Source organism: Neophocaena asiaeorientalis, unplaced genomic scaffold (genome assembly GCF_003031525.2).
Source record: "Neophocaena asiaeorientalis asiaeorientalis breed wild unplaced genomic scaffold, Neophocaena_asiaeorientalis_V1.1 scaffold1520, whole genome shotgun sequence".
Taxonomy (NCBI): domain Eukaryota; kingdom Metazoa; phylum Chordata; class Mammalia; order Artiodactyla; family Phocoenidae; genus Neophocaena; species Neophocaena asiaeorientalis.
The window spans coordinates 45,286-67,863 of NW_020175243.1; the positions used below are offsets into that span (position 1 = coordinate 45,286).

The window sequence follows — 22,578 nt, forward strand, 5'->3', positions numbered from 1 at the left end:
CGGCCTCAACGCGAGGCTTCCCCGTGTCGCCCGAGTCAGCAGTACGTTCTCCTGTGAGGCGGCTGATGGCTCCTGTTTTGTATCATTTAATATGATTTTTAGTGTTTTCCAAATTTGTGGAATCAAGGATCCTCTTGTTGTCCAATGTTCTTCACAAATGGCTGCCACATCTGGTCTGCCCTCCGCCCACCCCCCTCCCCATTGTCTTTGTTGCAATTTCTGTGCCATTTTGGTAAGATTTTAGTTGAAAAAATAAAGCATTAAGTGGCCTTCAGTCTTTGGAAGGTGATTAGCCTCCAAAAGTAACCTGGAAATTATTTATTTATTTTAACCTTGAATTAAAGTTGATTTTCTCTGGCTGAGTAGATACGCCACACCCTGACCTGCGCTGAAATAAGTCAGGGATCAACTGAGCACCATGGCCATGTCCTTGTTTTACCACATTGAGCAAAATACTTGATTTCTTTTTGCTTCCGTCTCAAAAGCAACAATGCACTATCTTAGTTCTCATGTCTTTTACAGAGCACAGGTGACACTGGTTTTCATACGGGAGCAGTCACAGTGATGTTTATCGAAGTAACACTTGTAGATAACATGCTTGTTTCGGTAGTGACTGTATCATTTCATGGTACTTCTAGATAACATGCTTGTTTCGGTAGTGACTGTATCATTTCATGGTACTTCTAGATAACATGCTTGTTTCGGTAGTGACTGTATCATTTCATGATTAGTTCTCATGTCTTTTACAGAGCACAGGTGACACTGGTTTTCATACGGGAGCAGTCACAGTGATGTTTATCGAAGTAACACTTGTAGATAACATGCTTGTTTCGGTAGTGACTGTATCATTTCATGGTAATATTTTATCACGTGGCCACTATTTACAACAGAAAATAACATCGTGTGCACCTTGAAAACAACTTCAAGTGAGAGAGTAGACATAGTATAAAGTACATTTGAGAATAAAGTGTGATCAAGAGCAAAGTGTTTTTAAAAAGCTCAGAAAGCTATGGTGGAGAATCCGTCTGTCCTGGAGCGTTCACCAGTGATGGGGTGTCAGGCCCTGTTTACTCATAAGGTGATTCAGGGTGTGACAGGATGGCCCAGAATTCCACAGGAGCTGATGAAAAGGTTGAACCTATCAGAAACTGTATTAATTCAAATCGTTCATTAGTAAAATAGGTGAGGATTTATAAGGATTTATATTTAGATATTTTAAGGAGCTCTTTGTTCAAAGATATCTTGTCTGTAGGAATGTCTTTTGAAGATACATCACCATACTTTTTTTCTCATTTTATTTTTAAATTTTTATTGGAGTATAGTTGATTCATTATGTTGTGTTAGCATTGCCATATATTTTGAGTGAAAACTTGAAGTCAAAATTTGAGTTGTCTTGAGATCTGGCGGGGAGACTGACCAAAGTAACACCTTATTTTAGAAGGGAAATGACAAGTGATGGTGTTTTTGGTAAACCTCCAGAATCCTTCAGACAGAAACAATGTCAAAATCACAAAGGAGGACAAGGTTAAGGTTAACTTCTTAACCTTAGGTTAACTCCTAAAGGTTAACTTCTTTAACTACACGAACTTATCCTCCCAGTGAGGCTTATTGCAGAACTGCTCTGTGGAACACAGCCGCACCCCATAACCAGGCACAGTGTAACACCCGGCTCCCGCCACTCTTCAAAGCCTGGGTCCAAGCCACTGCCAGCTTCCAGAATCCGTCCTTGTTATCGATACTCAAAGTAATGCATAGGCATCATGGGTATTGTCAAAAGTCGTAGAAACATTTTGACTGGAGATGGCATTTTTAAAGTAAATATCTGCCTTCCCAAGGTAACTCCCTTGAATAGGGTGAGGTTCATGTATGTATATTAGTCTGAGGTTTCAGAAGAATCCACCTTTGATACTTTATGAACATGAAAGATTCATTATAAAGTGCTTTGCCTTTGAAATAAACTTCTAAGTCCAGTTGTCAGTGATACCCAGGAGTCATTTTATATGTGAAAGCTGACATCTAGTAATAAGATAAACTGCCATTTATGTTGCCTTATTAGAACGTAATTTAGTAAACAGGATGTGGTCTTTGATATTTTTAGTAAACTGTAAAAGTAGTTCTGTGCAAGTATCCGTTTTTAAATCATGTCTATTTGTAAATCTTTCAGCATATTCTAAGGAAAGGAGGCTACACAGAAATTGAACCTCAGCATTTCTGTCAAGCATTTTACAGGGAGAAGGATATGCTCATAGTCATCATCAGAAATGAAGATATATCGTCACATTTGCATCAGGTAGGTTTGGAAGTAACTTTCTTACAGAGAAATGTATTCTGGGCATTTTATGGTATTCTATAATTATCAGGCTCATCACTGCCTTTTTATTTAGGGAAGAAGTTAGAGCACAATACCATTGAATCTAAGTGGGAAGATAATGGGGTTGAGATACTGTACTGCTGATACTAACGTAATTTACCAAGGTATTTATAAGGCAAATTATGTCTCAGAGTTAAGAACATTTTCATAGTAACTAAGGGAGAACCTCGATGAAGAGACTGGTAAAATTTTCTCACCTGAGATATAAATCTACACTTGTTGGTGTCTAACAGTAATAAATCTTGCTTTAAAAGGACTTTTGAAAATTTTCTTAACTCTGTTTGTTACCATATTTACCTATCAGTTAAATAAAAGTAATTGCTTGTCCCAGAAAGCTCTGACATCGAGGCTTAGCCTGGGCTTATGGTCCTGCCTCAGGAGGCAGGAACTGAACCCACAGCACGGACGCCACGTGAAGCGGGAGACTAGGGTGGTGGTGAGCTTGCCACCTGCCTGATTACAGGTCCCAAACCTCAGGTGTTCTCCCCTCATTCCGTCTTCCACCTTTGGAGTTGAGAGACCACTTTGTAACTAATCTTAATGAGTTTGCAGGGCTGGGTTGAGGGACCACGGGTTAAAGCGTGGCACAGCATCCTTCCTGCCCAGCTACAGGAGTGGCAGTGATGGTCAACACTCAAACATGGGGCCTTATTCTCACAAATAATCATCCCTGGGCTTTGACTAGACAAGCCAAAAATCCTAAAATACATCTTCTCTTGTCAAACTTGTTCATTCTGTAGTACAACTGAAGGAAATTATCAAAATCCTGGAGAAACTAAATGAAAATGGAAGATGGAAATGGTTGCTTCACTACAGGGAAACTAAAAAGCTAAAAGAAGATGTGAGGTGAGACCTTTATGGAATTTGAGGCCTGGGTGTGGGGGAGGGTGGAGACACCCGGGTTCACCCAGAAAGGCTCCCTGAGCTCTGGACCAGTGTCATCCACGTGTTGCCACAAGGTCACTTTGTAAGAACATAAATCGTCTATGTCACTGAAGGCAGTGTTTAGGTCTGTGGACTGTTTTTTGGGTTTTGTTTTAATAGGAAGGCTTTCAGTGCAGGAAGCTGTGTTGTGACCATAATCCAGGGTCTGAGTTGCCTTCTCCAGACCAACAGTGACCAAGTCAGACACACACAGGAATCCTAAAGTGTAAAAAAAATAAATTCACCTATGGGTTTTTGGACATTTATTCATAAATTAGGTTGCTCCAGTTATAAGGACAGAAAAATTGAGACCAGCGTATAGCCTTAATTTAACTCTTAAAGAATAGACTAGAAACAAGCAGACTCCCTTAAATGAAGAGACTTGGGGCCTGCGGGAGGCCCTTCCGTATCAAAGATGGGCCTGCAGGTTGTAATGAGACAGGAAAAGGAGTGTGGGAATGCAGAGGTGGACTGGGGGAGTCTATAGATGGGACAGGTCATCTGTCACAGGACTGTCCTAATAAGTTCACACATAGGAAGCAGACAGTACAAACCCACTTTAATGATGTGGAAGTTGAGGCACAGAGGATGCCAGAAAGGTCAGAAATGCACATGTAATGCATGTTGTAGTCTGTTTTAAAGGTTTTACCACCTGTGTAAAAACTAACATCTTCAATGGTTTTATCTGCTGTTTTTCATGCTACACTACATAAACATTTTTTTCCTAAATGGTACAAATTTATAAACTGTCATTTTCACTTACTCAATTTTTGTAAACAGCGTACTACAAAAATCAACCCTCTGAGGAAGAAATAATCATTTATTTATATTAGAAATAATTTCTACACCAATCTTTAAAACTCAAAACCAGCCAAAAACATTGGTAAGATACATAGTATCTATTTGGAACAAAGGTTTTTGTACCTAATTTGTTTCATTTTAATAAGGACAACTAAAAATCATTCAACTGCTTCTGCAGTGATTTTATAGCAAATATTAAATTTGTAAGAGAATGTTCTACAGCACTTTAAATTTTTTAGGCCATTTAGCAGAATAAGTAGCTTCCAAAAGAATCCTACCACTTACCTCACTTTGGCCGCCATCTGTCAAGCCTCATCCCCGCAGGCCTGCCCGGTGCTTTCCCCTCCCTCGTGCGGTGCCGAGCAGCAGGCTCCAGCAAGAGGACACTTCACAACTCTCCAACTGGCCCTTCCAGGGGGTCATGTCAGCCTGCACAGGAACTTCCCTCAAAAGCCATTTATCTGCTTTTAAACTCCCCCTACAGAACCGAAAGTGTTCCTTTCCCCTCGGTATGTTCTTAGGAGGAGGAAGAATGACTGAGTTTTAATTCTTACCCTAGCTCTTGCTTAGAGACCCACTCAGCTGATTTTTACCCCAGGGATAAGAATCTAATAGGACCATAACTAACTGTATTTGGTACACTGAATTAATCTGAAATTACTACGGAAAAGGAAAGTACAGCGCACCTGCCAGCCGTGCTCCTCCCCTGAAGAACCTTCCAGCACCCACGAGGCCGCCCGTTCTGTAACTGAAGGCTTAGCCAGGCCACAGAGGAGCAGGCGCCTCCAGACTGAGCTTCTGCAGAGACTCTGCCCTCGTCACCTTTGTGCCCCATTGGCCTGGCACAGAGATGTTAGTTGTTCCAATAAATATGCCGACTGCGGAATATGAAGGCATCCTGGTACTTCCTTCGTACTACTAACCCAGCTTGTGCCTCCACCTGCGTTAACGGTTCACAATGCGAAATATTGCAGGAAAAGAGGGGAAAGGCCTGCTGGAATTTTAGATAATCTTTCTTATGAAAAGGAAGCAGTTGTTTTCAACCAGGGTGATCTGGGGTTGTCACGCCAGGGAGGTGCATACAATGTGCAGGACAGCCCACCTACAACAAAAAATTCTTCGGCCAAAAACGGATAGTATGAGATTGAGAAAGCTAAAGTAATCACTTGGATAATCGAAGTTATTATTACCCTAAATGCTTTAACAGATTGCCTACCTTAGTCTGTGTCCTTCAGACTCAACTTTAAAAGAGAATACAGTTACAATGTCCTCATTCCTCCGACATAAATGACAGACTCAACTATAAAAGAGAATACAATGTCCTCGATGTAAATGACAGCACATACAGTGAGGCTTGTAACAATCAAGGGGAAAGGAGGTACCACTAAAAACTGTCTGTCTACAATCTGAATTAAATGAAAATACTGGGACTTCCCTCGTGGCACAGTGGTTAAGAATCCACCTGCCAATGCAGGGGACACGGGTTCGATCCCTGGTCCAGGAAGATCCCACATGCCACAGAGCAACTAAGCCCGTGTGCCACAACTACTGAGCCCACGTGCCACAACTACTGAAGACCACGTGCCTAGAGTCCATGCTCTGCAACAAGAAGCCCAGACCCCACAACGAAGAGTAGCCCCCACTCAGCACAATGAGAGAAAGCCCGTGAACAGCAAGGAAGACCCAACACAGCCAAAAATAAAATTAATTAACTTATTAAATAAATATATTAACGCACCCATTCCACCGGATGTCACTTACTCTCTGATGGGAACGAATCCTTGTTCTACACCACTACTAAGGATATCTAAGAGAGTCTAATAATTATATTGTACCAAGAAGTAATTCGGGGTCTACTCACAGTGAAGCCAGATGGCAGCACTCCACCAACCACTAGGGTCTTCAGCACTCTTCCCCAGCATCCGTTTTCAGCTCTAGTGAAGGAAATGAGCAGCTGTGTCAAGGCCAGTACAATACTTACTAGCTCTGAATTGTCAGGACACAAAAGACCAACAAGAGGGAGCTGGTTTCCAGAGTTTGGCTTTATTTTGCAGTACAGAAATCATTTGGAGCCATTGTGAGACAGACATCATTGAAGCAGAGGCTCTGTCAAATCAATACTGCGTTGCAGCAGCTTGGTCCATTGAAGAAGCCACACCTGGGATACAAAAGAAGCTTCTACGTTTACCTGCTTTATGATAGTTTCTTTCCCCTCTGCTCTCATCAAATTTATTAGATTAAAACACCGCACACAGGCTTCCTCCAAAATGACTCTCAAAGTCTGGAGTTTGGTTAGAATTGGAGGCCCACATAAACCCAGCTTGTGGCTATGCTGCCTGGGCACTGTTCTAACACTTGATGTAAATGTAAAGGGGTGGGGAGGAGTGAGGGATACTGTCCCCAACGATGGAACGTTCGATTCCGTATCTCCTTAATGTCAAGAGGACAGATGGCACGCAAACTGTACTGGCACAGCTCTTGAGCAGCAGAAGCTCGTAACTGCAAAGGCTACACTGATTAAAAGATACAAATACTGTATCAAGTTCTCTGTATCAGTATCACAATGTTTTAAAACTGATCCTTCACTAGAAAAAACAAGCCAGTATTGGTTAAATTGAACAGAATGTGGGAACCTGCCAATTCTGAAGAGCCACTCCATGAAAACAAGTTAATACATGATATTAGAAAGGGGAAGAATATTTACTGGTACAGTGCTCTGCAATCTCTCAGCTTTGATTACAAAAGCAGGCCTTACAATATTGATTTCATACAATATGCATCATTTGCCAAATTTTAAGTTTGTCCTAATTAGATGATAACATGTACTGCTGTTAGTCTTCCCCATAGATGTCATTTTTCTTGCGCTTCATTTCCTCAAAGTCAAACTCGGATCCCATCATCCTCTTATAGATGTCCTTAATGTCATCACAGGTTGTCTCAAAGTGAGTTGTCGCATCATATGTACGGGATATAAAGATCTGGAAATGAAAGTCACAAAGACTTCAGACTATTTAGTGATGTCTCCCAATAAAGCCTGGTAATTACCCTTTTCAGATTGCCACTCACCTGGCTTTCTGTTCCCAAATCTTTTGGTACAAGGAGGTCACTGATGCTTACGAATCTGGAGGGGAAAAAGAATTAAGTAAGCAGGGAAGTTGACACGCCCACTCACCGCTTTGCCTGAAATTCAAAACCCAGGCTGGTAAGAGATGATGGCTGCTCTCATTGTTCTCATGGGGTTCTGTTCACCATGGAGCCAAAGGCAATCCTGGGTTTGAGCTGCTATAAATGAACACATCACTTACTTCTGCTCAATTGGTTCCAAGAGTTCCAGAGCTGGTCTGATTTCTTTCTCGGGCTCCTTGGTCTCCACGGTTGTGCTGGCGATGGCAATGTACTTGCCCTGTGCGGCCACATTGTGTGCGGAGGAGATCATGCAGACATAGATATCTGCAAGCAAGCAAAGCCACCTCACTGCCAGGGTCTTTAAACCTTGGGCCTGTGTGTGCACTCAGTTTCACCCATACTTCACTGAGCTGTGAGTTAAAATTACTTGGAACAGACTGGATATTCTAAGATTAAGTTCTATATGGAGACAAACAAGGTCATACATAAAATATACAAATATTCAGCAACTCTTAGCCTACTGGAGATGAAGGATTTATGTGGCAGTGAACGGTGGACGGGGAGATGACATTCTCTACCCAGATGTCACAGCTCACTGTGGAAACCTGTCTTCCTCTCTGAACCCTGCATTTAGAAAGGTTTTGAATAGCTAAGATAGGATTTATTTAACTACTGATTTCTCATTTTTTAAGCAATATAAAATTGCAAACACAATAAGCTATTCTTGAGTTGGCATAAGCTCATAATAATTCCATAGATTCTACTTGTCTGTATACTACTAGTCAACTACATAATTTCCAATATAAGAGATAATTACTGGGTTCCCTTTACTCTTTTTACACTCTCCCTGACCCTGAGATCTACTTGGGAACCCTTGAAAGATTACTTTCGTCTGTGTCTCTTAGTTCTCATAAATAATCTTCTGTGATTTCGTCTCTTACATGGAAAAAAAAATTAAAAGCTTTAGGGCTTCTAACTGAAAGGAAGATGGGAAAAGCTAGTGGATGAAAGAAAACTGGTTAAAGCAAACAGATTAGGAATTACGATTTCAGAGCTAAGTCCTGATCTTTTTTTTTAAATTTATTTATTATTTATTTTTGTCTGCATTGGGTCTTCATTGCTGCACGCGGGCTTTCTCTATTTGTGGCGAGCAGGGGCTACTCTTCGTTGCATTTCACAGGCTTCTCATTGTGGTGGCTTCTCTTGTTGCAGAGCACAGGCTCTAGGGGCGTGGGCTTCAGTAGTTGCGGCACATGGGCTCAGTAGTTGTGGCGCACGGGCTTAGTTGCTCCGCGGCATGTGGGATCTTCCCAGACCAGGGATCAAACCCGTGACCCCCGCATTGGCAGGCGGGTTCTTAACCACTGCGCCACCAGGGAAGCCCTGCTAAGTCCTGATCGCAATCAGAGAAATCAAAGTTGTTTTCTAGCACACTGCTAAAATCAAATACAAGTATTAAGTTGACAAATCATGACACAAAAGCAGTGCTGTCATCAGCTCAAAGTAACAGTGAAATCAGGTCAACTAATAAGCATAAACCTCCACAAGGCACACAATGTTCAAACCAGGCAAGACTGCCTGCTCATCCAGTCCAGCCTCTCAGTTCTACAGAAGAAATGGAGGCCCAAAGAGGGGGGTACAAGTCCAAGGCAGGGCTCCTAGGCAAACGTTTCCATTTCAAAGTGATGACTTAGGATCTCTATGAGCTAAAAGGGATACATCACATTTTATTTTCCATATGTAAACTAAAGTCTCTTCACTGTAATAGAGCAGATAAAATTTGTAATTTCTACACACATCTGCTTATCTTCAAAACTGACCTGACTTCCGATTGACTTGGTTCTGTGGAATAATGATCTGGCAGGAGTTGGCATCGTTGGTGTTCTTGATGGGGTGGCTGAGGATACAGATGACTCTGATCACCTGGCCCACTTTTTCGACTCGATCTTTCACGTAGCTGGGATCACAGATGAGCTGCTTACAGCGAGCAATCTGTAATAAAACATTAATGGGTATAATGATGCCATCGTTCTTGAACATCGCCTGTTATCTTCAAGTTAACTGTAGATAATTAGTGAATTATAGATAACTATTAAAACTAGCTTTGCCGACAATCCCTATAAAGTCTCCTGGAGCAAATCTATAAATTCTAAATCTTATTGAAATATTAGGAAAAGTGTGTTGCATGGTTTTCAGACACATAAGTTTTAAAACTGGGCAGAAGAGGGTTAAAATCCTGGCTCTACCCAACCTCAAAGAGGTTGTTGTTAGGATTAAATGAAACAGTGTATTTAAGGAATGTCATTATATGTAAATGGACCCAGTGAAAAGTAAATGGTCTATAAATAGTTCTTTCTAATATTAGAAACAGACCATAATCTCTCCTTTTAAGACTATCCTTACTAAGTAAAACTTAAGTTGCAAGATAAATTATGTATTATTATATTATCGTCTTCTCTTTCTATCAAAGCCCTGAAATGTCCTAAGAGGAAGCAGTTTCCTGAAGCAAAGAAAAATGGAATGAATAAAAAGAACTTTGAGATATCAAATTAAGACGTTTATCCCTATTCCTAAACATCTATTATGTGTATGCTGGAAGCACAAGGTAGTTACAAAAGACCTACAACAATAAAGGGTCAGATGGCCAGCTAGTGAGTATAGATTATATTGTCTGAACCCATAGAATACCATCAGGAATCCCCAAATATATATATATATTTTTTTTTTTTTTTTTGCGGTACGCAGGGCGGAGCACAGGCTCTGGATGCTCAGGCCCAGCGGCCACGGCTCACAGGCCCAACCACTCCACGGCATGTGGGATTTCCCAGACCGGGACATGAACCGTGTCCCCTGCATTGGCAGGTGGACCCTCAACCACTACACCACCAGGGAAGCCCCCAAAATACTTTTTTAAACATAGTTTTTCAGTTTCTTTTTTGAACAGTTCCATTTGTAAAAGTTGATGGTTCATGAAATATGGTCTGGCTTGCAGACCAACAGCACTGGCACCATCTGAGAGGTTGCAAGAAAATGCAGACCCACCACAGACCTACTGAATGAGAAACGTGTACTCTGACAAAATTAACAATTTACATTCAATTCAAATTTGAGAAACACTGCTCAAAACTCCACCCGGCCAGTTCCTTGGCTAAACCCAAAATAAAATAATGTTAACAGTAATAATTAACATTACTAATATTTAATAATTTAATAACAATAAATTAAATAATAAAATAGTATTGGCCAAGCCCCAATTCAACCAATAAGTTATAAGTGGTACATATAAAGCTAAATTTAAATGAAAATTTGGGAGACAGACACCAACCCACACTACATATATAATACTTACCATTTAGAGCTCATTCATAATTTGTTTTAGTCTTAAGCAACAATCAACACAACAGAAAATATTAAACATTATCTATAAGTTTTCAGTCATTATGAATACCAAGTTACCATAAAGAAAACATATAGTGTGAAATCTAGGATCGATGTCCATACCAAATTTAGTACTTATTAAACAAAGTTTTCTTTACAAGAATATAATATTTCTTAAATTGTAAAAGCTACTCACCTCTCCTTCAGATTTTACACCAATCACTTTTCCATTTTGCATAATGATTTCTTCAATTGGTTTATTCAGCATGTAGGTACCTCCATAAATAGCACTTAGCCTAGCAAAGTATTTAAACTATAATTAGTAATTATAATTGTAATTATAATCAATCAGTAATTTATAATTATTTCAACTACTAAAGTCTCCTTTCTTAGATTTTAATGAGTTACAGGAAACATGTATTTGTTCAGTTTCCTTCCAGAAGGCATTAGTTTAAGTCATAAAAGCATCAATTCTAAAACAGTCAAAACCATGTAATGATGTCTCACATTCGTAGTTATCAAGTGCAAACAAACCACACTGACCAGTAATGGAATAACAGCTTGTAAGTCTAATCCTCCTGCATATTAAAAATTAAGACTCTGGGAGGAGGGGAGGTTGTGGGGAAAAAAAAAAAAAATTAAGACTCTGAACAACCAAAAGTCTATCAGAAAGCACACTGGACAGTGAGTAAAAGCAGGCAGAAACTAGACAAGAGACTTGAAGGAAGCAATTGGATGAGATCTTCATGTGGTTTGTATGGCTCTTCCCCTGACAGAATGACCTACCCAGTCCTTGTAACATGGGACAGCTAGAACAGAAGCAAAAAACCTGCAGTCTTACTGATTTAACATGCCATAAGATAGAGTTTGGGGCTGTATGAGGAGATAAAAATTGTGGGAGAAAGTCTTCCAAAACGGGGAGCAACCAAATTATAAAATCTCTTCAAATCCTTAACTAACTCCAGAAATGCTTGTACACAGGAGAGAGACTCCAAGGAACCCAGGAAAAAGCAAAAGCTAAACGGCAAAAAGACTTGAGGAGAAACTACAGCTACAGGCCTTAAGGACAAATAAGTTTGAAGTTTGAAACTGCCATATTAGAGGAACTTGGTACATACAATGTGTACAGACAATGCACATGTGATACAAATGATACAAATGAACTTATTCAAAACACAGAAACAGACTTGGTACATACACCTCCATACACATACAAACAGGCACACACAAATGCATACATACACACACATATATGCAAATTAAATCCAACAATAAATTAAAAGGAAAATACATCATGAATAAGTAGTGTTTGCTCTAAGAATGCAAGGTTAATTTAATATCCAAAAATCAATATTACATTATGTACATATTATTTCATGGCTTTTAAAATTAGTTAAGAGAATGAAAAAGAAAAATATGCATTTATACTGTTTTTTATCTTAATGTAATAAATTTTACCAGAGTTCTTTGCTTTTTCATGCAGATTCAGATTACCATTTGTGGTCACTTGGTTTCAACCTGAAGAGCTTCTTTAGTGTTTGTTGTAATGCAGATCTGCTAGCAAAAAATTATTTCAGTTTTTGTTTATTTGGGACAGTCTTTTATTCACTTTCACTTTTGAAACATAAAGTTGCTGGATATAGGATCCTTGGTTGACAGTTTTTTTTCTTTGAGTACTTTAAATATGTCATCTCACTGTCTTCTAGATTCCACTGTTTCTGCTGAGAAGTCGGCTGTTAATCTTATCAGGGGTCTATTATAAGCGACAAGTTATTTTTTTGTTGCTGCTTTCAAGATTATGTCCCTGTCTTTGACTTTGAGCATTTTTTTCCTATGATGTGTTTGTTTGTGACTCTCTGAATTTATACCACTTGGAGTTCATTGAGCTTCCTGGATGTCTATATTATTATTTTTCAATCAATTTGGGGAGCTTTCAGCTATTATTTCTCCAAATATTTTTTCTTCTCTGTTCTCTCTCCTCTCCTGCTACTCCCATTATACATAGGTTAATGTACTCTGAGTAATATTCCATTGTATGTATGTACCATATCTTATTTATCCATTCATCTGTCAATGAACACTTAGGTTGCTTCCATGTCCTGGCTATTATAAATAGAGCTGCAATGAACATTGTGTTACATGACTCTTCTTGAATTATGATTTTCGCAGGGTATATGCCCAGTAGTGGGATTGCTGGGCCATATAGTAGTTCTATTTTTAGTTTTTTAAGGAACCTCCATACTGTTCTCCATCGTGGCTGCACCAATTTACATTCCCACCAAAAGTGCAAGAGGGTTCCCTTTTCAACACACCCTCTCCAGCATTTATTGTTTGTAGATTTTTTTGATGATGGCCGTTCTGACTGGTGTGAGATGATATCTCAATGTAGTTTTGATTTGCATTTCTCTAATGATTAATGATGTTGAGCATCCTTTCATGTGTTTCTTGGCAATCTGTATATCTTCTTTGTAGAAATGTCTGTTTAGGTCTTCTGCCCATTTTTGCATTGGGTTGTTTGTTTTTTTTGATACTGAGCCGCATGAGCTGCTTGTAAATTTTGGAGATTAATCCTTTGTCAGTTGCTTCATTTGCAAATATTTTCTCCCATTCTGAGGGTTGTCTTTTCATCTTGTTTATGTTTTCCTTTGCTGTGCAAAAGCTTTTAAGTTTCATTAGGTCCCATTTGTTTATTTTTGCTTTTATTTCCATTTCTCTAGGAGGTGGGTCAAAAAGGATCTTGCTGTGATGTGTGTCATAGAGTGTTCTGCCTATGTTTTCCTCTAAAAGTTTTATAGTATGTGCCCTTACATTTAGGTCTTTAATGAATTTTGAGTTTATTTTTGTGTATGTTGTTAGGGAGTGTTCTAATTTCACTCTTTTACATTTAGCTGTCCAGTTTTTCCCAGCACCACTTATTGAAGAGTCTGTCTTTTCTCCATTGTATATTCTTGCCTCCTTTATCAAAGATAAGGTGACCATATGTGTGTGAGTTTTTCTCTGGTCATTCTATCCTGTTCCACTATCTATATTTCTGTTTTTGTGCCAGTACCATTCTGTCTTGATTACTGTAGCTTTGTAGTATAGTCGGAAGACAGGGAGCCTGATTCTTCCAGCTCCGTTTTTCTTTCTCAAGATTGCTTTGGCTATTCGGGGTCTTTTGTGTTTCCATGCAAATTGTGAAATTTTTTGTTCTAGTTCTGTGAAGAATGCCAATGGTAGTTTTATAGGGATTGCATTGAATCTGTAGATTGCTTTGGGTAGTATAGTCATTTTCACAATATTGATTCTTCCAATCCAAGAACATGGTATATCTCTCCATCTATTTGTATCATCTTTGATTTCTTTCATCAGTGTCTTATAATTTTCTGCATACAGGACTTTTGTGTCCTTAGGTAGGTTTATTCCTAGGTATTTTATTCTTTTTGTTGCAATGGTAAATGGGAGTGTTTCCTTAATTTCTCTTTCAGATTTTTTTTATCATTAGTGTATAGGAATGCAAGAGACTTCTGTGCATAAACTTTGTATCCTGCTACTTTACCAAATTCATTGATTAGCTCTAGTAGTTTTCTGGTAGCATCTTTAGTATTCTCTATGTATAGTTTCATGTCATCTGCAAACAGTGACAGCTTTACTTCTTATCCGATTTGGATTCCTTTTCTTTCTTTTTCTTCTCTGATTGCTGTGGCTAAAAGTTCCAAAACTATAAAACTATGTTGAATAATAGTGGTGAGAGTGGGCAACCTTGTCTTGCTCCTCATCTTAGTGGAAATGGTTTCAGTTTTTCACCATTGAGAACAATGTTGGCTGTGGGTTTGTCATATACGACCTTTATTATGTTGAGGTAACTTCCCTCTCTGCCTACTTCCTGAAGGGTTTTTATCATAAATGGGTGTTGAATTTTGTTGAAACCTTTCTCTGCATCTATTGAGATGATCATATGGTTTTTCTCTTTCAGTTTATTAATATGGTGTATCACATTGATTGATTTGCGTATACTGAAGAATCTTTGCATTTCTGGGGTAAACTCCACTTGATCATGGTGTATAATCCATTTAATGTGCTCTTGGATTCTGTTTGCTAGTATTTTATTGAGGATTTTTGCATCTATGTTCATCAGTGATATTGGCCTGTAGTTTTCTTTTGTTGTGACTTCTTTGTCTGATTTTGGTATCAGGATGATGGTGGCCTCATAGAATGAGTTTGGGAGTGTTCCTACCTCTGCTATATTTTGGAAGAGTTTGAGAAGGATAGGTGTTAGCTCTTCTCTAAATGTTTGATAGAATTCGCCTGTGCAGCCATCTGGTCTTGGGCTTTTGTTTGTTGGAAGATTTTTAATCACAGTTTCAATTTCACTGCTTGTGATTGGTCTGTTCATATTTTGTATTTCTTCCTGGTTCAGTCTTGGAAGGTTGTGCATTTCTAAGAAATTGTCCATTTCTTCCAGGTTGTTCATTTTATTAGCTTATATTTGCTTGTAGTAATCTCTCATGATCCTTTCTATTGCTGCATTGTCAGTTATTACTTCTCCTTTTTCATTTCTAATTCTATTGATTTGAGTCTTCTCCCTTTTTTTTCTTGATGAGTCTGGCTAATGGTTTATCAGTTCTGTTTATCTTCTCAAAGAACAAGCTTTTAGTTTTATTAACCTTTGCTATCGTTTCCTTCATTTCTTTTTCATTTATTTATGAACTGATCTTTATGATTTCTTTCCTTCTGCTAGTTTTGGGATTTTTTGGTTCTTCTTTCTCTAATTGCTTTAAGTGTAAGGTTAGGTTGTTTATTTGAGATTTTTCTTGTTTGTTAATATAGGATTGCATTGCTATAAACTTGCCTCTTAGAACTGCTTTTGCTGCTTCCCATAAGTTTTGGGTCGTCATGTTTTCATTGTCATTTGTTTCTAGGTATTTTTTGATTTCCTCTTTGATTTCTTCAGTGATATCTTGCTTATTAAGTAGTGTGTTGTTTAGCCTCCAAGTGTTTGTATTTTTTACAGGTTTTTTCCTGTAATTGATATGTAGTCTCATAGCACTGTGGTCAGAAAAGATACTTGATACAATTTCAGTTTTCTTAAATTTACCAAGGCTTGATTTGTGACCCAAGATATGATCTATCCTAGAGAATGTTCCATGAGAACTTGAGAAGAAAGTGTATTCTGTTGTTTTTGGATGGAATGTCCTATAAATATCAATTAAGTCCATCTTGTTTAATGTAGCATTTAAAGCTTGTGTTTCCTTATTTATTTTCATTTTGGATGATCTGTCCATTGGTGAAAGTGCAGTGTTGAAGTCCCCTGCTATGATTGTGTTACTGTTGATTTCCCCTTTTATGGCTGTTAGTTTTTGCCTTATGTATTGAGGTGCTCCTATGTTGGGTGCATAAATATTTAGAATTGTTATATTTCTTCTTGGATTGATCCCTTTATCATTATGTAGTGTCCTTCTTTGTCTCTTGTAATAATAGTCTTTGTTTTAAAGTCTATTTTGTCTGATATGAGAATTGCTACTCCAGCTTTCTTTTGATTTCCATTTGCATGGAATATCCTTTTCCATCCCCTCACTTTCAGTCTGTATGTGTCCCTAGGTCTGAAGTGGGTCTCTTGTAGACAGCATATATATGGGTCTTGTTTCTGTATCCCTTCAGCCAATCTGTGTCTTTTGGTTGGATCATTTAATCCATTTACATTTAAGGTAGTTATCGATATGTATGTTCCTATTACCATTTTTTAAATTGTTTTGGGTTTGTTATTGTAGGTCTTTTCCTTCTCTTGTGTTTCCTGCCTAGAGAAGTTCCTTTAGCATTTGTTGTAAAGCTGGTTTGGTGGTGCTGAATTCTCTTAGCTTTTGCTTGTCTGCAAAGGTTTTAATTTCTCCATCGAATCTGAACGCGATCCTTGCTGGGCAGAGTAATCTTGGTTGTAGGTTTTTTCCCTTTCATCAATTTAAATATGTCTTGCCACTCCTTCCTGGCTTGCAGAGTTTCTGCTGAAAGATCAGCTGTTTACCGTATGGGGATTCCCTTGTATGTTATTTGTTATTTTCCTTTGCTGCTTTTAATATTTTTTCTTTGTATTTGTTTTGATAGTTTGATTAATATGTGTCTTGGCATGTTTCTCTTTGGATTTATCCTGTATGGGACTCTCTGTGCTTCCTGGACTTGATTGACTATTTCCTTTCCCATATTAGGGAAGTTTTCAACTATAATCTCTTCAAATATTTTCTCAGTCCCTTTCTTTTTCTCTTCTTCTTCTGGGACCCCTATAATTTGAATGTTGCTGTCTTTAATGTTGTCTCAGAGGTCTCTGAGACTGTCCTCAATTCTTTTCATTCTTTTTTCTTTATTCTGCTCTGCAGTACTTATTTCCACTATTTTATCTTCCAGGTCACTTATCTGTTCTTCTGCCTCAGTTATTCTGCTATTGATCCCTTCTAGAGAATTTTAAATTTCATTTATTGTGTTGTTCATCATTGTTTGCTTGATCTTTAGTTCTTCTAGGTCTTTGTTAAAGGTTTCTTGTATTTCTCCATTCTATTTCCAAGATTTTGGATCATCTTTATTATCATTCTGAATTCTTTTTCAGGTAGACTGCCTATTTCCTCTTCATTTGTTAGGTCTGGTGGGTTTTTACCTTGCTCCTTCATCTGCTGTGTGTTTCTCTGTCTTCTCATTTTGTTTACTTTACTGTGTTTGGGGTCTGCTTTTCACAGACTGCAGGTTAGTAATTCCCATTGTTTTTGGTGTCTGCCCCTAGTGGCTATGGTTGGTTCAGTGGGTTGTGTAAGCTTCCTGGTGGAGGGGACTAGTGCCTGTGTTCTGGTGGATGAGGCTGGATCTTGTCTTTCAGGTGGGCAGGTCCACATCTGGTGGTGTGTTTTGGGGTGTCTGTGACCTTATTATGCTTGTAGGTAGCCTCTCTGCTAATGGGTGGGGTTGTGTTCCTGTCCTGCTAGTTGTTTGACACAGGGTGTCCAGCACTGTAGCTTGCTGGTCATTGACTGGAGCTGGGTCTTGGCATTGAGATGGAGATCTCTGGGAGATTTTTGCCATTTGATATTATGTGGAGCTGGGACGTCTCTGGTGGACCGATGTCCTGAACTTGGCTCTCCCACCTCAGAGGCACTGCCCTGACACCTGGCCAGAGCACCAAGAGCCTGTCATCCACACGGCTCAGAATAAAAGGGAGAAAAAAAGATTCTGCTATTGATCCCTTCTAGAGAATTTTAAATTTCATTTATTGTGTTGTTCATCATTGTTTGCTTGATCTTTAGTTCTTCTAGGTCTTTGTTAAAGGTTTCTTGTATTTCTCCATTCTATTTCCAAGATTTTGGATCATCTTTATTATCATTCTGAATTCTTTTTCAGGTAGACTGCCTATTTCCTCTTCATTTGTTAGGTCTGGTGGGTTTTTACCTTGCTCCTTCATCTGCTGTGTGTTTCTCTGTCTTCTCATTTTGTTTACTTTACTGTGTTTGGGGTCTGCTTTTCACAGACTGCAGGTTAGTAATTCCCATTGTTTTTGGTGTCTGCCCCTAGTGGCTATGGTTGGTTCAGTGGGTTGTGTAAGCTTCCTGGTGGAGGGGACTAGTGCCTGTGTTCTGGTGGATGAGGCTGGATCTTGTCTTTCAGGTGGGCAGGTCCACATCTGGTGGTGTGTTTTGGGGTGTCTGTGACCTTATTATGCTTGTAGGTAGCCTCTCTGCTAATGGGTGGGGTTGTGTTCCTGTCCTGCTAGTTGTTTGACACAGGGTGTCCAGCACTGTAGCTTGCTGGTCATTGACTGGAGCTGGGTCTTGGCATTGAGATGGAGATCTCTGGGAGATTTTTGCCATTTGATATTATGTGGAGCTGGGACGTCTCTGGTGGACCGATGTCCTGAACTTGGCTCTCCCACCTCAGAGGCACTGCCCTGACACCTGGCCAGAGCACCAAGAGCCTGTCATCCACACGGCTCAGAATAAAAGGGAGAAAAAAAGAAAGAAAGAAAGAAAAAAATGCAATAAAATAAAATAACGTTATTTAAAATAAAAAAATTAAGAAAAAATTTTAAAAGTAATAAAAAAAGAAAGAAGAGATCAACCAAACCAAATAACAAATGCACCAATGATAACAGGCACTAAAAACTATACTAAAAAAAAAGAAGAAAAAAAAAACAGACAGACAGAACCCTAGGACAAATGGTAAAAGCAAAGCTACACAGACAAAATCATACACAGAAGCATACACATACACATTAACAAAAAAAGAAAAAGGGAAAAAAATATATATCGTTGCTCCCAACATCCACCTCCTCAAATTCTGATGATTTGTTGTCTATTCAGGTATTCCACAGAGGCAGGGTACATCAAGTTGATTTTGGAGATTTAAATCCGCTGCTCCTGAGGCCGCTGGGAGAGACTTCCCTTTCTCCTCTTTGTTCGCACAGCTCCTGGGGTTCAGCTTTGGATTTGGCCCTGCCTGTGCGTGTAGGTCGCCTAAGGGCTTCTGTTCTTCGCTCAGACAGGACGGGGTTAAAGGAGCAGCTGATTCGGGGGCTCTGGCTCTCTCAGGCTGGGGAGAGGAGGGGTACGGATGCCAGGGCGAGCCTCCAGCAGCAGCGGCTGGCATGACGCTGCACCAGCCTCAGGCGTGCCGTGCATTCTCCCGGGGAAGTTGTCCCTGGATCACGGGACCCTGGCAGTGGCGGGCCGCACAGGCTCCTGGGAGGGGAGGTGTGGAGAGTGACCTGTGCTTGCACACAGGCTTCTTGGTGGCTGCAGCAGCAGCCTTAGCGTCTCATGCCCATCTCTGGGGTCTGCGCTGTTAGCCGCAGCTCGCGCCCGTCTCTGGAGCTCCTTTAAGCGGAGCTCTGAATCCCCTCTCCTCGCACACCGTGAAACAAAGAGACAAGAAAAAGTCTCTTGCCTTTTCGGCAGCTCCAGACATTTTCCCGGACTTCCTCCTGGCTAGCTGTGGCGCACTAGTCCCTTCAGGCTGTGTTCACGCAGCCAACCCCAGTCCTCTGCCTGGGATCCAAACTCCGAAGCCCGAGCCTCAGCTCCCAGCCACAGCCCGCCCCGGCGGGTGAGCAGACAAGCCTCTCGGGCTGGTGAGTGCCGGTTGGCACTGGTCCTCTGTGCGGGAATCTCTCCGCTTTGCCCTGTGCACCCTTTTTGCTGCGCTCTCCTTCACGGCTCCGAAGCTTCCCCCCTAAGCAACCCGCAGTCTCCGCCAGTGAAGGAGCTTCCTAGTGTGGGGAAACCTATCCTCCTTCACGGCTCCCTCCCAGTGGGGCAGGTCCCGTCCCTATTCTTTTGTCTCTGTTTTTTCTTCTTTTTTTTTGCCCTACCCAGGTACGTGGGGACTTTCTTGCCATTTGGGAGGTCTGAGGTCTTCTGCCAGCATTCAGTAGGTGTTCTGTAGGAGTTGTTCCACATGTAGATGTATTTCTGATGTATTTGTGGGGAGGAAGGTGATCTCCACATCTTACTCTTCTGCCATCTTGAAGCCTCTTGTTCCTTTTTCTTTACGCTGTTTTTCAGCTTGATCAATAATCTCTGTTGATCTATATTCAAGCTTGCTAATTCTTTCTTCTTCCAGTTCTAATCACTGTTGAGTCCCTCTAGGTGTTTTTACTTCAATTATTTTACTTTTCAACTCCACACTTTCCATTTGGCTCGTTTTTGTAATTGCTCTTTGTTTTTTTTTAGAATTGGTTTCATAATTTCGCTTTATTGATATTCTTCATTTGATGTGATATTGTCAACATATCTTTCCTTACTTCTTTTACCACACTTTCCTTTAGTCTGTTGAACATGTTTATAATGGCTACTCTGAAGTCTTTCTTTCTTAAATACAATATTAGTCACTCTCACAAGAGTTTCTGTTGCTTGCTTTTTTCAGTGCATGGTCATACTTTTCTGTTTTCTTTTCATGACTCATAATTTTTGGTTGGAAGCTGAACATTTATGTAATAAATTGCCACAACTCTGTGTGCTGGTCTCCCCTCACCCCTTGGGGCCTTGTTACTGTTATTTGCTTATTTATTTGCTCAGTGACTCACTGGATTATCTTGGTGGTATCTATTTCCTCAAACACACAGTGTTAAGCTTCTGCTGTTTCTCCTTGGGGCTTTGGGAGAAAGCCCACAGTCACCCTGCTGTGACAGTGGTATTGGTAGAGCTCTATTCCTCTAAAATAGATATTCTTAATAACTCTATATCTATTAATGAAATAAAATTTGTACTTAAAAAAACTCCCTATAAAGAAAATACAGGTCCCTAATGACTTCACTGATGAATTCTATTAAACATTTTTGGAAGAAATAATACCTATTTTAATCAGAGTATTTTGGAAATTAAAAGATGAGGGAATACTTACCAACTTATTCTGTGAAGCTAGAGTTACCCTCATACCAAAACTAAGATATCACAAGAAAAGTAAACTGTGGACCAATATCTCTCATGAACATACATGCCAAAATCCTTAACAAAATATAGCAATTCATGTCCAGTAATATAGAGAAAGGATAATGCATCCTAAGTAAATTTGGTTCATCCCAGGAATTCAAGGTTGGATGAACATTTGAAAATAATGTAATTCATCATACTAGTAGATTAAAAAAAACTATATAATCCTCTCAATAGATGCAGACAAAATTCAACATTCATTTATGATAAAAGCTCTCAAAAACTAGGAATAAAAGGGCAAATCCTCAACCTAAAAAAGGACAGAAAACACCAAAGGTAACATTATACTTAATGGTGAAATATTGAATGCTTTCCCCATAGATCAATAATAAGATGTTTGCTCTCACCTCTTATATTCAATATTGCATTTGAGGACTTAACCAATGCAATAGGAAAAAAAATACAGATTTGAAACAAAGAAAAGTATTTTTTTTAAAGAAAAGTATTTTTATTTGCAATCAACATGTTTGTCTTAGAAAATCTTAAGGAATACACACACACACAAATAGCTATTAGATCTAATTAGTGAGTTTAGCAAGTTGCAGGATATAAGGTTGCTATGGGAACATCATTTGTATTTCTATATACTAGCAATAAGCCATTATAAATTAAAATTTCAAAATACCATAAAAATATGAAGAGATAAATATAACAAAATGTGCACAAGACCTGAACACTGGAAAATATAGATGTTGCTTAGAGAAAATATGAGAGACCTAAATAAATAGAGATATCATGTTCATGAATTCAGAGGTAGAATATTGAGACGTTAATTCTCTCCAAATTGATCTATGTATTAAACACAATCCCAGGCAATATCCTAGCAGCTGTGGGTTGTTTGGTTTTTTTGATTTGTTTGTTTTTGTGTGTGTATGTGTGTTTTGAGGTAGAAAATAAACTGATTCTAAAATTTATACAGAAATTCAAATGACTTAGAATAGCCAAAACTATTCAAATATTGGAAGAAGAACAAAGTTGGAGGCAATGCAAATTCAAACCATATGACACCCTTCAGAGTAACTAAAGTTAAAAAATATTGACCAAGATGTAGAGAAACTAGAATTCTCATACATTTCTTGTGGAACTATAACTTTGTAAAACCAATTTGCAAGAAGTTTGACTTTATCTATTAAAGCTGAACATATGCCTTCTTTATTGCCACTATAATGCTGTATAATAGACCACCCCAGGCTTAGTGACTTAGGACAACAGCGTTAATTCTCATACCAATCTTTGGGATGTCTAAGTTTATGCTAATCTAAGATTGGTTTGGCCTGCAGGTTGGATTCACATCTGCTCCATATGTGCTTATTCTGAGGGCCCAGACTGAAGGGGCAACAGCTACATGAGACTATGGTCTCCTCGTGTGCATCACCTGCACTCAGGAGCCAAATCAAACTATGCAAGCACACAAGACTCCTGCATATATCATGTCTGCTAATATTCTATCAGCCAAAAGCATTCATGTGACCAAGGACAATATCAATGGGGTAGAAAAGCAAACCTGACCAACAGTAGAAAAGGGAAGGGAATAAA

The 22,578-nt window shown here is 39.3% G+C and overlaps 2 protein-coding genes across 2 annotated transcripts in view; one reads left to right on the forward strand and one right to left on the reverse strand.

Moving 5' to 3' along the window:
- TASOR2 (transcription activation suppressor family member 2) overlaps positions 1-3,885 on the forward strand; it is a 35,812-nt gene extending 31,927 nt beyond the window's left edge. The window contains exons 17-18 of the mRNA XM_024765415.1: positions 2,165-2,342; positions 3,112-3,885. Of these exons, the coding sequence (XP_024621183.1) occupies positions 2,165-2,342; positions 3,112-3,221 (288 nt within the window). The 3' untranslated portion in view covers positions 3,222-3,885. The remainder of the gene's footprint in view (positions 1-2,164; positions 2,343-3,111) is intronic.
- A 2,234-nt stretch (positions 3,886-6,119) lies between these two features.
- Positions 6,120-10,904, reverse strand: LOC112413465 (rab GDP dissociation inhibitor beta-like). The gene is made up of 5 exons (XM_024765414.1): positions 10,797-10,904; positions 9,043-9,214; positions 7,402-7,546; positions 7,163-7,217; positions 6,120-7,074 (listed from the first exon to the last, which is right to left on the reverse strand). The coding sequence occupies exons 1-5, from the start codon at positions 10,866-10,868 to the stop codon at positions 6,928-6,930; spliced, it is 591 nt and encodes a 196-aa protein (XP_024621182.1). The 5' UTR covers positions 10,869-10,904; the 3' UTR covers positions 6,120-6,927.
- Between the last annotated feature and the right edge of the window lie 11,674 nt (positions 10,905-22,578).

Excerpts from the sequence above, each read along its gene's own strand:
- LOC112413465 (XM_024765414.1), bottom strand. The coding sequence starts at position 10,868 with ATGCTGAATAAACCAATTGAAGAAATCATTATGCAAAATGGAAAAGTG. Across the intron at positions 7,547-9,042 it reads CCAAGTCAATCGGAAGTCAG|ATATCTATGTCTGCATGATC; the intron begins GTCAGTTTTGAA and ends GCTTGCTTGCAG. Across the intron at positions 7,075-7,162 it reads ATTTGGGAACAGAAAGCCAG|ATCTTTATATCCCGTACATA; the intron begins GTGAGTGGCAAT and ends TTTCATTTCCAG.